Source organism: Scyliorhinus canicula, chromosome 3 (genome assembly GCF_902713615.1).
Source record: "Scyliorhinus canicula chromosome 3, sScyCan1.1, whole genome shotgun sequence".
In the NCBI taxonomy this organism is placed as follows: Eukaryota; Metazoa; Chordata; class Chondrichthyes; order Carcharhiniformes; family Scyliorhinidae; genus Scyliorhinus; species Scyliorhinus canicula.
The window spans coordinates 262923502-262938352 of NC_052148.1; the positions used below are offsets into that span (position 1 = coordinate 262923502).

Sequence of the window (14851 nt, forward strand, 5' to 3'; positions counted from 1 at the left end):
CCTCAAAATCATTCGGTGACCCTGCCTCCAACACGTCCTGAGGCAGAGAATTCCAGAGTCGCACAAGCCTCCGAGGGAAAATAAATCTCCCCCTCTCCGGCCGAAAAGGGCGACCCCTAATTTTTAAAAAGTTCCCCCTTGCCCTGGACTCGACCACAAGAGGAAACACTCTTCCTGTGTTGCAGTATAAACTAATCCCCTCGTGTAATTTACTTATTCATTCAGATTTGTTAAAACCCATGATCAACATTTTCAGATTAAACACATTCTCCAGCTGTACATGTTACGGTGGTGGTTGTGCATTGAATTCTTCACCGTGTTCAATCGCATACAGCAACTTCTCTCTCAATATTTCCGTGCTGCCATAGTCGGGCAGGTCCAGGCTCTTGGAACAGGTGTAGGCACGAGGATATGAGGAATCTGGTTCACTGCTCTCGGTGTTAATAATGGAAATCCTGTAATTCCGAATCCCTCCGGCTGGGATTCTTTCACTTCCCGACAGAAAGGCTGAGAACGAGGAGAAAATAGTCATTGAAATTGAATCAAGTTCAGAAATATACAGGCTCTTTTTATAATAATATAATCTTTATTATTGAAGTTACTGTGAAAAGCCCCTAGTCGCCACATTCTGACACCTGTTCGGGTACACAGCGGGAGAATTCAGAATGTCCAATTCACCTAACAAGCACGTCGTTCGGGACTTGTGGGGGGAAACCGGAGCACCCGGAGGAAACCCACGCAGTCTCTGCGTAAACAGTGACCCAAGCCGGGAATCGAACTCTGGCGCTGTGCAGCAATAGTGCTAACCATTGTGCTACTCCCCTTTTCATGAGGAAAAACAATGTTGTGGTGTCCAGATCTAACCCTGCTGCTCGCCCCTGAAAATAATAGCCAGCGCCGCCCCACGTCTGTACAATGAACAAATAAATGCACTAAAACTTTTCAGTGGTCCAAGCCCCACCCCTATCTGGAGTCTCTCCACCACAATTCATTTGTGTTCTACAAGGGAGTGCCCTAATACTCCTTCCTGGCTCTGCAGTCTGGTCTCGATGCATATCCACTTAAGGCTGAGGAAGCAGGGACTGCCAGTGTAGGGAGTACCTGCATTCACTGCTGCACCTTTGACTCTGTTTGCTAAAGGTGGAGGAGAAGTTATTACACAGGGCCAAGGAAATCCGGGACCCAGATGTCTCAACCAACTGGTCCATTCGTATATTGTTAACTTTAAAAGCGAATTTGATCCCCAAAGCACCAGCAAAAATCCCGAATTACCATTGAAAAAAAACACTTGTTCAGTCATTAAATCAGTTGCCTGACGTTATTCCCTCAAAAGGTACAAACAACCGTATCAGTATTAACCCACTATGACAGATGACGTGGGAGAACCTTTAGATATTGATAATTACCAATATAGTCGATATCATCTAGGGATGAGGGGTTTCAGTTGATTGGAGAGATTATAGAAGTTGAAGTTGTTCTCCCGGGGCCACGTTAGGTTAAGGGGGGGGATTTAATAATAATAATGATCTTTATTGTCACAGGTAGGCTTACATTAACATTGCAGTGAGGTTACTGTGAAAAGCCCCAAGTCGCCACACTCTGGCGCCTGTTTGGGTACACAGAGGGAGAATCCAGAATGTCCAATTCACCTAACAGCACGTCTTTCGGGACTTGTGGGAGCAAACCCGTGCAGACACAGGGAGAATGTGCAGATTAAGCACTGACAGTGGCCCAAGCGGGAATCGAACCTCGGATTCAGGCGGTGTTTCAAATTTTGACGGGTTTGATACAGACGATAAGGAGAAGCTGCTTTCACTGATAGGAGGTCCCGTAATCAGCGGACAAAGATTTCAGGCATTTGGCAAAAGATCCAGAGGGGAGGTGGGGAGAAGCCTTTTGGTATAATCTGGAATGCACTGGCGAAAAAGAGGGTGTATAAATGCTCAATAAGGGAAAGAGATGGAGAGCTTTGAGAAAGGAGCAACAGAATGGGTTAATTGGATAGCTCTTTCAAAGAGCTGGCACAAAGGGCTGAATGGGGGGGGGGTGGTCACGGTAGCACAGTGGTTAGCATTGTTGCTTCACAGCACCAGGTTCGATTCCCGGCTTGGGTAACTGTCTGAGTGGAGTCTGCACATTCTCCCTGTGTCTGCGTGGGTTTCCTCCGGGTGCCCCGGTTTCCTCCCACAAGTCCCCAAAGACGTGCTTGTCAGATGTATTGGACATTCTGAATTCTCCCTCAGCGTACCCACACCGGAGTGTGGCGAGTCGGGGCTTTTCACAGTAACTTCATCGCAGTGTTAATGGAAGCCTACTCGTGACAATAAAGATTATTATTAGTATGGCTTATTTTTTCCTTTAAGCTTCTATGATTTTTTTCACCATCTTGAGGTCTAACCTTGGGCAATGAAATGGATAATCTCAGTTGTGCAAAACAACAACATCCCCGGTCCAGGTAATGGACATGCTGAGATGCACATGCATTATATCCCTGGAAACACACTTAGCTTACTCACCCAGAAAACGCTTTTTCTCCTCCTCTTCTAGGTTTCCAAAGACTTCCCAAAAATTCCTGACTGCTTTGTCAGTTTGTGTGTAGCCACGGTAATTTGCATTCTGTAGGTATAAAACATAGATTAATGAAGATCAGCTTGTGCTCTCTTGATGTTAGATGGTGGAGTGATGATCTCATTTAGATATTCAAAGTAATTTAAAATGACAAAGCAGATCCTGAAGTGAGGGGCCCAATGTTAAATTAGAGCAAGGAATGATGGCAGGAGTGTGGAATCTTCCTATACTCGTTCAGTGTCAGGCTCAGACTGAAAACCTGCGTGTAGCTCTCCATCTGCACACACCAGTTTTCACTCCAGATCTTGCGACTCTTTAACAAAGAAAAAAACAGTGCGCGGGGTTTACGCTGTCACACTGGAGGGGCGGGGCCTGATAAGAGCCAGCAAGGCCGGCTCCACGGCCTCAGTTCACTTACTTCAACATACTTCACAGAGATCGGGGTCCCATCTTTAAAGGGCGCCCTGGCCAACAATGAAATGGAACCCCCACGGACAATCGTCTCCCCCCCCCCCCACCCACCACGGAAGCATCGCTGGCATTCCTCCCCATCAATGCCTGCTTCCCCCCCCCCCCCCCCCCCCCCCCTCTGCCCATGTCTGCAAGTTCCCCCTTTACTATCCGCGCTCGCACCCCACATCTCTGCATAACTGCAAACCCCTCCACCAGGGGGGACTCAAAAGGGCTCGGACCAGGTACTGCCCTTTGGCACAGGTTGGTACAGTGCCGGGGCAAAGCCAAGGCATATGCCTCCTCCTGCCCCCCCCCCCCCCACCCCCCAGGGACTATACTTACCTGTGTACCCCCGGCGGGATCCCCTTGACTGAGTTTTGTCTTTCAAAACCTGTTGTAATCCTCACCAACATTACTTCATGTTGAATTTTCAGTTGGGGGGGAGGGGGGGGGGGTGCTTAAAATCTATTGAAATCCATTAAATTGAGGTTCTCGCCCGTTGTGGACATGAACCTCATGACGTTTCCCGGGAGGAGCGTGGAAAATCGGGAAATGCCATCTCTCTGGAGAGAATTGCCTTCTCTGTTTCTCTCCGGACTTTCCGCCCATGTCTCCATTCTCTCAGACAGCAAACGCAGGCTGAGAATCGTCCCCCAGGTGTGGTGGCCATCTGGAACACGCAGCTACGACGGCTATGGTGCTGGCTCATTTGAAATCTGAGATTGAAATCAACAGATTTCTCTTGGGTAAGGTTATCTCGGAATGTAAAGCAAATTGCTTCAATCGGAGCTGAAGTACAGATAAGCCATGGTCTAATTAAATGGTAGAAAAGGGTTGAGGAGCTCTTCCAGTTATATCCCCATTGGATGGGTTTAGTTTAAATTATCCCCAGGGATTTTGATGAAGATTTGATGTGATTATGGTTCATAGCTTTCTGTGTAATGTGCTGTGGCACTGCATTCAGTCCCTGTACAAACAAGTTAAAAAGTGTCAAGGACTTTGAGAGGTAAATGTGCAACACGGCACCAGACCTTTTCCAGCAGCTCCCACTCATAATCGGTGCTTCCATGGATAAGGGCTCTCAGTTCTTCAGGTTGGAATATATTCACAACTGGCAGTGCCGAATTCCTGAAACCTTGTGCAAAGGCTTCAAATTGTTTCTTCACGGACGTGTTAAGTTTATAATCCACATAAGCATCAATGAACTGTTTCCTAGTTGAAAATAAATTAGATTTCAAAAATGCATAATTTGTACAATGGTGTGGAGATGCCGGCGTTGGACTGGGGTGAGCACAGTAAGAAGTCTTACAACACCAGGTTAAAGTCCAACAGGTTTGTTTCAAACACTAGCTTTCGGAGCACTGCTCCTTCCTCAGGTGAACAAATAAAATGTTGAACTCACATTCTCAGGATTATTGAACCAATAAACTACCATAGTCTGTTTACTGAAAGATGATTCACCCGAGGAAGGAGCAGTGCTCCGAAAGCTAGTGTTTGAAACAAACATGGTGGACTTTAACCTGGTGTTGTAAGACTTCTTTCTGTAATTTGTACAAGACACCTCAATTCAATTGCTTCTTGAACAAGAATTAAATTTAGAGTACAATCCAATCTCCATTAATTGATGCTCTAGATCGACAGAGTGCAAAGATCTCTAAAATGTTACAGAAGTTTGTATTCTACTGTATCACACTGCCATTGCCTTCCCGTGCAATAAGGCTGGACTGCAGATGGACAACACATTCACTGTCTAGTGAAGGTGCCACTTCACTCGAATTGATTGCCAATTACGCATTGTTCATGATCAGATTCTCGGTGGTACAATCACATGTTAGAGCAGTCATCACTGCAATTTAATAATCCACAGAATTTAAAATAGTCAATCATCTTTCAGTAAACCGGCAATGGTAGTTTATTAGTTCAATAATCTTGAGAATGTGAGTTCAACATTTTATTCATTCATGGGACGTGGGCGTCGCAAGCTGTGCCAACGTTTATCCATCCCTAATTGCCTTTGAGGGGCTGGTAAGAGCCAACCACATTGCTGTGGATCGGGAGTCACATGTAGGCCAGAGCAGGTTAGGGCGACAGATTTCCTTCGCTAAAGGGCATTAGTGAACCAGACTGGTTTTAACGACAATCAACATAGTTAGGCTTTTAATTCCAGATTTTCATTGAATTCAAATTTCCCCATCTGCAGTGGCGGGATTTGAACCTGGGCCCTCCAAGCATTGAACTCGGTCTGTGGTTTACTTGCCCAGTGACAATGCCACTGCACCGCTGCCTCCCCAAATATGATGGTTTGAGAATTTGTATTTAGTTTAAACACTTGGGAATGAAAAGCTTGCACCAGTAAAATGGGTCCATGATGATGCTCGATTATTCTACCAATCAAACAGGATCACTAATATGCCTTAGCAAGGAAACCTACCACCCTGCATGTGACTCCAGTCTGACACCAAGACAAAGATTCACAATATTTTATTTGATAAGGTACAGGCTGAAAGAGTGACTCCTGTTCCTATGGCTCTTAACTATGAATTTACCCAGCAACCACTCAGTTTTATCAAACTGCTGTGAGGAATATAGAGTACTGTTGTCTAATATGTTCACTGCATACAAAGTAGGGCCAATGGCATTTCTGATTCATCGCAGAATCATACAACACAGAGGTTCATCTTGTCAGTGCTGGGGGGGGGGGGGGGCACTTCTGGAGGACGCCAGGCCTTAAAGGGAGGATGTCCTTGCCCCACATACCCATCTGAGATTCAACTTTCTTTATTTTCTGGTTTCCTCTATTCGAGCTTCAATCTGCCGGACAGCTGAAAAATGGAGGCTGGGTGGAAAACACCCCTTAAGTGGCCAATAAACAGCCAATTAAGGGCCTCAATTGGGACAAGGTTAGGTTTCCCGCCTGGACCAACCTTTCCCACCCCGGGGTGGGTGGGAACCCAGAGGGAATCCAATCCCAGCAATTACATGCTGCCCTCCCGTCTAAAAACCAGCCGGGTTTGGCGGGGGGGGGGGGAGTATCGAGCACAAAATTCTGGCCATGATACTAAGGCCTGGATTTCTACATTTGTATGAACATTATTCTGAAATGCAAGTTGCCATAGAACCAGAGGACCATAGGCTGTTCTCTCCTTTTGGGACAGAGCAGAGTGGCGGTGGTTTAACCTGAGAGTCACCACACCTCAGGCAAGGCACAAGCTTGAGAAGGTGGGGCTTTATGGCTAAGCCGGTATGGGAATTGACACCCTGCTGTTGTGTCGCTCCGCATCACAAACCAGCTAACAGTGCCCCCCCCCCCCCCCCCCCCCCCCCCCCCCCCCACCCCCGGACATTATTATAAATCCAGCTCAAAGTATAAATTAATTCAGTAACAAATGAACAGTTTATTCTAACATGAATATTTACCTATTGTGCTTTTGAACTGGAATGTTTCTACCATCAGGAATGAGTTCTTGTATAACTCTGTTCCCATCAGCTGATTTTTCGGATATCTGCAAAGATAAAACTCAAGTTATGGGCTGTACTTCATCTCCTGGTTTGGCTACAGTTCACCTTTGTCTTCGACAATAAGGTCAAACTTCATCACATTTATCTTTTTGTTCAGCGGCGCCATTCATATTCATCCAACCAACTCATTTAGGGTCTTTAAACACAGGTTATTTTCTTCGAGGTGAAGTCTCTGTTTGGGTTAGGGACGGGAAGGGGAGATGCTGCAGAGAAAGGCTGGGAAGGTGTCGGGTTCACAGGCCTCTGTTTCCTCTGTTTTCTCCGTCTTCTGAAGCTCACCATTTCTCCTCATCCCTTCCAACACTCCTCCAGAATATCTGGCCCCTGACCAGGCTATCAACCCCTGTCTCCCAGTTGTCAGTGCGATGAATGTAGGAATGTCAGATATATATTGCATTATATATATTTGGTGAAGTAAGGGTTAAACTCCTGGGTTAGTGTGTGTATGACTACTGCAGCAATGTTTTTTTAAAAATCCTGCTTTGCAAGGCAGCTAGGATTATTGGGAGCCAAAGGTGCAACTAAAGCATCGTAAAAGTTGGGATAATGGAATTTTGTTTTTATAAAAAGGGTTCCCTGGGAAGATAATTAGAGACATTGGGTGCAATTTAACTGGGGAAAAAAATCTGACTCTGGTTTTGGGTGCGTTTCACGGAGTGTTTCTTGGTGGCTGCAGCACCGGCAAACACTTGGATTTCAACGGCACTCGAGTCCAGCAGAAAAGGCTTCTCGTAAATCAGGGCACCACTTTGGCTGCCCCAATCTCACCTTCCCCTTTTGAGCTCCTCCGTTTTCGACTCTCCCCATCTCCCTCCCCCAAACTCGGGGAGGACCTCGGGAACACCCTCTGGTAACTGAAACACCCCTCCACCTGGTAAGGCCGCCCAGGCCCCAACCCTGTCAGTGCCAGCCTGGCACCTGAACATCTTACCACTGCTACCCTGCCAGTGTCCCTGCCACCAGGGCACTGCCAGGGTGGCAATGCCAAGGTGCCCAGGTGGCAGAGGGAGTGTCAGGGTACTACCCTGCCCTGTCCCCGACCACCGGGGGGGGCGTCTCCAATGGCTTGGGTGACCCCCTCAAGTACCATTATGACTGTCCATGTTAGTGGAAACCAGAACTAAATGGTGCCATGGCGAGGTCTCCCAGACACAGCCGTTAGGTCCCGGGCCCAGGAGCATCCCGCAAACGCATATTTGAATGAGCCTTTGCTGAGCTTGATCATGCCCAGTGTGCATGAGAACCAGTTCTGACCCCTCGCGAACACTGTTAAATCTCACGAGGAGTTTCGAGTGTCCAAGTCAGGTGCGACAAGGCCGTTAAAGTGCGCCCCTTGTGTTCAGCTTTAGTAAGATGACGTAGTTAATGGGAGGAGTCAGGGGCTGAAGCTGTTGAGTTAAAGATTTGACTGTGGGCAAACCAGCAGTGTCTGGAAAAACAGTGAGTTAAAGATTTTCCTGTGACCAGGACAGGAGCAGTTTCTCAAAGGCAGGCCGTCATGTTAAACTATAGTCTGAGACAGACAAGAATCTGCAGGCTGTTTCCTGACTGGATTTTTCTCTCTCTCTCTCTAATCAATCTTTAGAAAGAGCTTCTATCCAAGTATAAAGCAAATAATCCTGAGTTGGCTAACTGTATTTTCAAAGTGGATTTTGACCTGAGATGGGTTTTGCTCGAGTGGAGATAAAATGTAGCAATTAGGATTCATTGTTTCATTTCCATTGTTAAGCATTGTTTAATAGGTAATTGTAAGCTATTTTCTTGTATAAAGTTAAAGATTTGAGATATGAGTTAAAGTTATTTGAGACTGTGTTAATAATAAAGTTTTAATACACCATAACCCTATTTCTATGTGAACTCATTCCTGGAACAAAGTCCTTTCCTCGCAGTATTACAAATAAAATAAAATAGAAAACAGATTAAATAAAATATTGGGGGTGTGTTCCGGTATCCTAACAACTGTTGTGGTCTAGTCCAGGGAGTGTAATGTCAGTATCAATGTTTTTCATAGCCCATTTGCAGATGTTCGTGTGGTAGAGATATAAATGTCCGGCTGGTCGTGTTCCAGGGGCTAGTTCACCTCTTGGCAGATATTTTGGGTATATGGCCACCATCCATCCAATCAGCACGGCCAAGACATGCCGATGTCCCCTTATGTAACACGTGCAACATTCCCATTTACCACGTAAACAGATTTTCATCACTGGCTTGTGACTAAAGTCACTCTGCTTCATCTTTTACTACCAGATTAAACAAACTGGTCATCTTTTAAAAAAAACATTATGGTCGAACTGGTTGCAATCTCACCCCCTCACCGTGCTCAGCACCTGCTGTAGGGTCACGACCAGCAAAACCATAAGTGAAGTGTGTGTTTCCGGAATGAATGAGCTTCTTGTGGAGTTGTAGCAGACACACGCAGCTCTCCAAACATATAGGGCGCAATTCTCCCAAAGGGAGACAAACAGCCGACGCCGGAGTGAAACCCGGAGTGTTTCACTCCGGCGTCGGAGGCCGCTCCTCACCCCCTATTCTCCCCCCCCCCCAAGGGGGCTAGGAGTGGCGGTGGTGAATTTCGCGCGCCGTGCCTTGATGCTTGCGTCAAAGCGGCGCGCCAGGAATGACGCGGCCGGCGGCGCCTAAGTGACGTCAGCCGCGCATGCGCAGGTTGCCGTCTTCCCCTCCGCTGCCCCGCAAGACATGGCGGCTTGATCTTGCAGGGCGGCAGAGGGAAAAGAGTGCGTCTTTTAGAGACGCCGGCCTGACGATTGGTGGGCACCGATCGCGGGCCAGATACCTCCTGAGCACGCCCGTGGTGCTCGATCCTCCCTCCGCCCCCCACAGGCCCCACACACAGCGGTCGTGCGCTGTTTACGCCGGCAGCGACCAGGTGTGGTTGGCGCTGGCGTGAACCGGTCGGGTTCGGTATGCCGCTCGGCCCATCCGGGCCGAAGAATCGCCGGTCGGCGTTAGAAACGGCGAGCAGCGATTCTCCGAGCGGCCTGTCGCAAAACACGACACGCCATTTTGGGGGGGGTGGGAGAATCGCGAGGGGTGCCAGGGCGGCAACATTGCTGATTCCGGGTAGCCTGCTCCTATTCCCTTGTCCCCTCTGGCCTCCACTGCGATCTTTTCATTTTGGTTCAAATAGTTGATAGTTTGAAAGTAAGTTCATGGGTAAATTTGTACAATTGTAAACTTACAGTAAAATCCAGACTATACACATCTTCAATGTCATCGTACTCGTAGTCAAGGATGTCCTGGAGTGATCTGAATTACCAAGAAAAACTCGTCAGTGAGATTTGCCGTCGTGTTGTCAGTTTCAAAGCAAGATTTGTATCAGACTATGCAGAGAACTGAACATCGGTTACTGCTCATTTATCAGAAAATGTTCATCAAAACTTTGGGGCACGATTTACCGAACTTGGTGCGCACGGCTTGCTGGTGCAACGAGGAAGTTGAATCTCACAAGAGGCTTCATGAGATGTTTTGTGAGATTCAACCGATCCATGAGGCTCATTTAAATATGCATGCACCGGATTCTCCCGCGCCCGGGAATTAAAGTCCTCCCCAGTGAAGTCTCGATCGGGTGCCGTTTAGGACTAGTCCACACAAACGTGGAACGGCACCTGGGGGTTCTCCCAGGTCATTGGAGAACCCAAGGTGGTCGGGGACAGGGCAGGGTGGCACCCTGGCGCTCCCTCTGGCACCTGGGTACCTTGACACTGCCAGCCTGGCACCTTGGCACCGCCACCTGGCTGTGCCACCCTGGCACTACCAGGGTGCCTGGGTGACAGTGCCGTTCTGGCAGAGGTACTGCCATGCTGGCAGTGTCAAGGTGCCTGGGTTGGGACTGGGGTGCCTTGCCCATAAGATGTGGGGTGAAGAGGGGCTCGAGGAAGTTGGGTGAAGTGGGTCGGGGGGGGGGGGGGTGTGGGGTTGTCCAGGGGCCGCAGTGGGGTCGCTGAGGGAGGCTGGAAAATCGGGGTTGATTTTAAAATGGCGCCCCATTCCGTGAGTAGGCTTCCTGCACTGTCACTAAAGTATGGTCTCGATGGGGTGTTCTTTGCTGAGGCCAAAGAAATACATCAAAGTGCCAATGAAAAGCGGGATCTTTACGGCGTTGCAGGCGCCGAGAAACTCCACTAATTGTGCCCGAAAGCGGACATAGAAATGTTTTGGTTTAATTGCGTCCTTTATAGTGTGAGTTGCCATTTGGATCATTAATTTGTCATAGCCCATTTTAATCATTTGAAAAAAAAAGGATAGTCCTTATTTTGAACACAACATTCGACCAAGGATGTGAGGCCCATTTACAGCAGCAGCAGGTATTAAAGTTGAGATTATTTGGTGTACAAAATGTCATGTCGATGTTTGAAGTTCACTCACTTTCCTTCTACTGGTGAGAGTTCCTTCAGGTCTTCCAGTGTTGGCTGCACGTGGAGCAGCTTTTTGAACAAAGCCAGCGGGAAGTTAAAGTTGCAAATAAAACCATTGGACGCAGCAAGTCCGCAGAGTATTCCCACCAGATGAAATACATCACCCCTTTCTGGTTCCTGTGCATATTTAAAAAATAATAAAATTGTGAACCTTTCACTGCAAAGTCTGCACAGTACTTCATAACAACAGAATCTAGGTTTCATACGATATGTGATCTGTGAATCTGATATGTGCAAAACTCTGACTTTGGGGCACCCGAGGGATGGGGTGTGACTCGGTTCGATTGGTTGGCTGGTGGCCAATGAATTGGCCCAAAACACCGTATTCTGCCCAGGAACAGGTGGTGATTGGATCCTGCCTGAGTGGGATGATTTCCAGAGACCCAAAGGAAAGCTCTCTCCCCAAAGTGTTTTCTCCAGGAAGGATGTGAGTTGCTGTATTTCTGAAACTGCAGAGACCTGAATGAATCTGCGGTGATAACCATTACAGACTGTGTAGCCATCTGAGATGGCCACCTGCAAAGGACCATGGGAATTGTGGCCAACCCAGGACTCAGACAGTATAAGCAAAAATACCATTCCACTGATTATATATTACTAGAGACCCAACCTCAAGTGAATATTGTGAATTTTGCGAGCGTGTGATCATAACATTTGTCCTTATAAAGCTGAGGTTTTTTGATACTTTGAGGTGCAGTGGCTTTGGTATTGAAGCACCAACTAGGAATCAGACGTTGCACAGTTCCACCGGATTGATCTGGAGTGGCAGTTTTTAAACATCATTATTGTTCATGGGATGTGGGTGTAGCTGGCATTTCTTGCCCATCCCTAGTTATTATGAGAAATCAGAAGGTGGTTTCATATGGCACAGGAATTTCTTTCATCATCAAATGTAGCAAATTGCTCAAGTACCATCGGAAACAACTTGCCCCGGCAGGGGGCGGGTTGTAGATTGCACATCTGTGGTGCAGAATGAGAGGCGCGGCTGCTTTCATACAGATCCAATTTTCGCTCGTGGAATGTCCAAAACATGACTCATGGTTTTGTGACATCTGAGTGTGCGATCCAGAGATGCTGGAGTTATTTGGAAAGGTAGATACCCTACTGGAGAGGTTCAGGTTTCCCTTGGGGAAGAGATACGGTGCCCTCTAGGAGAGGGCGGGTGCTCTTTGGATTGTCAAATGCAGACAGGAGTATGTGTAAAAAGTGGCTAAACATGGAACTGCCAAGTTGTCAATGAATTTAAATATCTTGAGTAGGATTCTCAATTACCCGCCGCTGATATCGTAATCAGCGATTGGGTGGATAATGGGTTCCGACGCCCAAATCGGGGCCGATGCCAGTCAGCCAAGCTCGTCCACCACAGAAGTAACGTAATCATGTTGCGCGCTGCACCCATTGCAACGGCATGGTGCATCATCGGAATGCCCACCCGCAATGCTCCGCCCCCGATGGGCTGAGTTCCTGATCGTGCAGTTGATGTGTGGTCTCAGCGGTCGCGAACCTGGCGTGGCGGCTACAGACTGTGTCCAGCGCCGCCACACTCGGTCGAGATCCATGCCGTTGGCTGGGAGAGCTTCAGCGAGGGTTGGGGGGACTGCTGGAGGCTGGCCAGGGGGTGGCTAGGGGTTTGCCTGTGGGGTCACTGATGGCGGGTCAGGTCCACGCACGGCTGGTGCCATGTTGTATGGTGTGACTGCTGCAGGTCGTCGCTATGCACAGGCGCGCCCAGGAATCCGGCCATTCTCCGGCCGTTTTTGGCACGGGAGCCGGGGGTTTCTCAGCGCCACTGCTAGTCCTTCATCGGTCCTGGAATCGGTGAGGGTTCGATGCCGATTTTGACATTGTAAAATGCCCACAGATTCTCCGTTTGAGCCATCACTTAGTCGCTGAAATGGAGAATCCAGCCCCTTTCCTTTATATTTTTGAAAAGAAAGAATCTATGGTTTGAAAAAAGATATTGTTTGCAATTTCACTCTGTCTATTGACATAAGCAGGAGGGGTTATCATTATAAGGTTACTGCTGCATGTCTGATTCCACAATCTGTAATTTTCGTAGTGGGAGGGAGGAGGCGGGTCAGTTCACCGTTTGATTGACATTTCTAGTGGATTTACAGTCTTTGATGTGGGCTATACATAAAAAAGTGTGCTTTTATTGGGGATTAAGTAATTGAAGGAAGTCTTTGTTTTTATAAGAGATTAAGTAATTGAAGGCATTAAAATATATTGAATGGGCCTTTATGAATTAATGCTTTTAAAAATAAAGTCTGAAATAGACATCTGGAACTTTATTTCATCTAACCATGATTCTTGAAGTCTGCCCATTGCTGACACCAGGTGAGTTGGCATGGAGGGTGCAAGTTAGGTTTCTATAGGTTGGCATAAATTGGTGCTAAATTGGCATAGGAGCTGAAAGGGCCATGGGGGGGTTGGTAGAGCAACATAGCTTAGCACGGAGCATATGAAAGTCCCCGGAGGTGGGTGGAAGGGCATGAGGTGGCATTAATTGGGCATTGGGGATGCGTGTGTGTGTGGCGGTTAGGGACCAGTGCTTGAGGGTTGTTTTTGCTCTTATCATTTTTGTTTACAGATTGGGCGAGGTCGCGGAGCACTAAGACTGGCCCTTTAAACAGCCTGTTTCCACACCTGGCAGTTCCCGCAGCTGCCACCGCACAGTTTCTGAGGGTCATGGATCTGACTCCTGTAAACACTATTGCCCAGCCCAGCCCCGCTTGGGTCACGCGGTATAATAAAGTCTTACCCAGCTGGGGAACCAGAGCAACTCAGAATCCTCATGGCGCTGAAACATCCGTCCGTTGCTGTGTAGTTCCCGACCGAAGAAGGTGAAGAATTCCTGCGATACCCCACGCCCAAAACATGCTTCACCTGTAAATCTGACCTGAAATGGCAGCATCAAGAATAAAATATTACTACACTCTAAAAGTATTTGAGAGTTTTGTCTTTTGATGTCCATTGGTGTTCTCTTTCTCTTTTCATACTCTGTTCTTCAATGATATATAGGCTGGAATGTTGTAGTTAGTGTAGGGTTTGGGGCTGGAGGAGTGGACAGGTAGGCAGGCTCAGAAATGCCTACCTGTCGCCTACCCACCGGCTCTGACCTGCCTCCCATTTAATGGGAGGCGATGGAGGCTTTCCTTGGGCCTACTGAGGCCACTGAGGCTCCTCATCCCAACCGGTCACTATTTTACTTGCAGCAGGGCGGGGCCCACACCAGTGTAGGCTGGTATCAACGTTAAAGCAAGGGTGGAGGGGGCAGTCTCCTTTGAAAATCTTTTGTGACCACCAGGCAGTTTCCTACCCCACACGTTACATAGAACATAGAACAGTATAGCACAGAACAGGCCCTTCGGCCCTCGATGTTGTGCCGAGCCATGATCACCCTACTCAAACCCATGTATCCACCCTATACCCGTAACCCAACAACCCCCCCGCCAACCTTACTTTTTACTACACTACGGGCAATTTAGCATGGCCAATCCACCTAACCCGCACATCTTTGGACTGTGGGAGGAAACCGGAGCACCCGGAGGAAACCCACGCACACACGGGGAGGACGTGCAGACTCCGCACAGACAGCGACCTAGCCGGGAATCGAACCTGGGACCCTGGAGCTGTGAAGCATTTATGCTAACCACCATGCTACCGTGCTGCCCTCACTGGACTCGTAAACCCCACTCCCCAATCCCCTCCCCACCCCTCCCCTCTCACTGGGGCCTCTCAGTCCAGCCCCACCAATACCTTAGATGTATCTGATGTCTGACCTTTATAATTCCCTCTTCTTCGGAGACGGGCTGTGGTCCCACATGAGGCCACCCTTGAACCTGATGATGCTGGGACTACAGAGCTGCCGGCCA

The 14851-nt window shown here is 48.1% G+C and overlaps 1 protein-coding gene across 1 annotated transcript in view; it reads right to left on the bottom strand.

Annotated features, from left to right (window-relative positions):
• Positions 1-14851, bottom strand: part of LOC119963671 (probable E3 ubiquitin-protein ligase HERC3) — a 141174-nt gene continuing 126323 nt past the window's right edge. The window contains exons 44-50 of the mRNA XM_038792988.1: positions 13738-13875; positions 10927-11093; positions 9741-9807; positions 6439-6524; positions 4053-4233; positions 2517-2616; positions 1-507 (exon numbers count right to left, since the gene is read on the bottom strand). Coding sequence (XP_038648916.1) covers positions 284-507; positions 2517-2616; positions 4053-4233; positions 6439-6524; positions 9741-9807; positions 10927-11093; positions 13738-13875 — 963 coding nt within the window. The 3' untranslated portion in view covers positions 1-283. The remainder of the gene's footprint in view (positions 508-2516; positions 2617-4052; positions 4234-6438; positions 6525-9740; positions 9808-10926; positions 11094-13737; positions 13876-14851) is intronic.